This window comes from Lipotes vexillifer, unplaced genomic scaffold, assembly GCF_000442215.2.
Source record: "Lipotes vexillifer unplaced genomic scaffold, Lipotes_vexillifer_v1.1 scaffold393, whole genome shotgun sequence".
Lineage (NCBI taxonomy): Eukaryota > Metazoa > Chordata > Mammalia > Artiodactyla > Lipotidae > Lipotes > Lipotes vexillifer.
In genome coordinates this window covers 1,711,364-1,712,473 of record NW_006774564.1, presented here as the reverse complement: position 1 = coordinate 1,712,473, position 1,110 = coordinate 1,711,364, and the positions used below count along the sequence as shown (strand labels likewise).

General features: G+C 60.9%; 1 protein-coding gene across 1 annotated transcript; it reads left to right on the top strand.

Moving 5' to 3' along the window:
• Positions 1-325: 325 nt before the first annotated feature.
• Positions 326-827, top strand: UBL4B (ubiquitin like 4B). Its single transcript, XM_007472061.1, is given in 2 exon segments — positions 326-433; positions 435-827. Coding segments are annotated over 2 exon segments (501 nt in total).
• Positions 828-1,110: the final 283 nt, after the last annotated feature.

Sequence of the window (1,110 nt, the reverse complement as noted above, 5' to 3'; positions counted from 1 at the left end):
TCCTGCCCTCCTTTCTCCTAGCCCTATGTTTTCTTTCCTGACCCTCCTTTTCTCCTCTTCTCTCCTCCTTTCTCCTCTCATGGAGGAAGGATGTTCTGTGTCCCAAACGCCCCTCTGACTTCCCTGACATCCCGCTCTGCAAATGAGCCTTCTGGCAGGCAGCATTGTGACATCACCGTGCATTGGCCAATGGCTGTCTTCCTGGGCCGGGCCCTCCTGGGACCACCGCCCTCCACTGATAAGGAGAAGCCACCTTCTGCAGAGCCCCTTAACCCTCAGGGCAGCCGCTGGAGCATGAATCCCTCCTGATTCCGCCTTCGGCCCGATGTTCCTCACGGTCAAGCTGCTCCTGGGCCAGAGATGTAGCCTGAAGGTGTCGGGGCGAGAGAGCGTGGCCATGCTGAAGAAGCGGGTGTCAGAGCGGCTGCGGGTGCCCCGAGGAGCAGCAGCACCTGCTCTTCCGCGGCCAGCTTCTGGCGGATGACAAGCATCTCACCGACTACTGCATTGGGCCCAATGCCTCCATCGATGTCATTGTGCGGCCCCTGGAGAAGACGGTGCCCAAGGAGGCCCACCAGCCCCAGCCCCTGTGGCACCATCTGGGCCAGGTCCTAGCCAAACACTTTGGGCCCCAGGACACCGAGGCAGTGCTGCAGCTGCTGAGGCGGGAGCACAAGGAACGCCTGCAGAGGATAAGCCTGGGGGAGCTGGAGCAGCTGGCGCGCCACCTCCTGAGCAAGGAGCCGCTCGCGGAGCCCACGGGGGAGAGGGAGGCTGAGGCTCAGAGACCCGGAGACAAGGAGGAAGAGGAGGAGGCCAAGCAGTAAACCGGCCATCCTCCTCGTTTGCACGCTCAAATTAGCCCAGCCTCGTCCTTAAGTGTTCCCTGGTGACTCCCCACTAGTTCCAGCTGATGCACGTGCATCTTCACCCCTTTCTGAAATTTCAAAGTAACTGGAGGGATTTTGGACCCCTCTCTCCTCTCTTGGGCCTGTGGTCTCCCCTCTGAAACACAGAATGATCCCCTCCCCATCACCATCCCCTAGAAGGGGCTCTGATCGCCCCGTGGGCAGCCTGAAAGGGGGCGCCCAAAGGCTGCTTCCCCCTTGT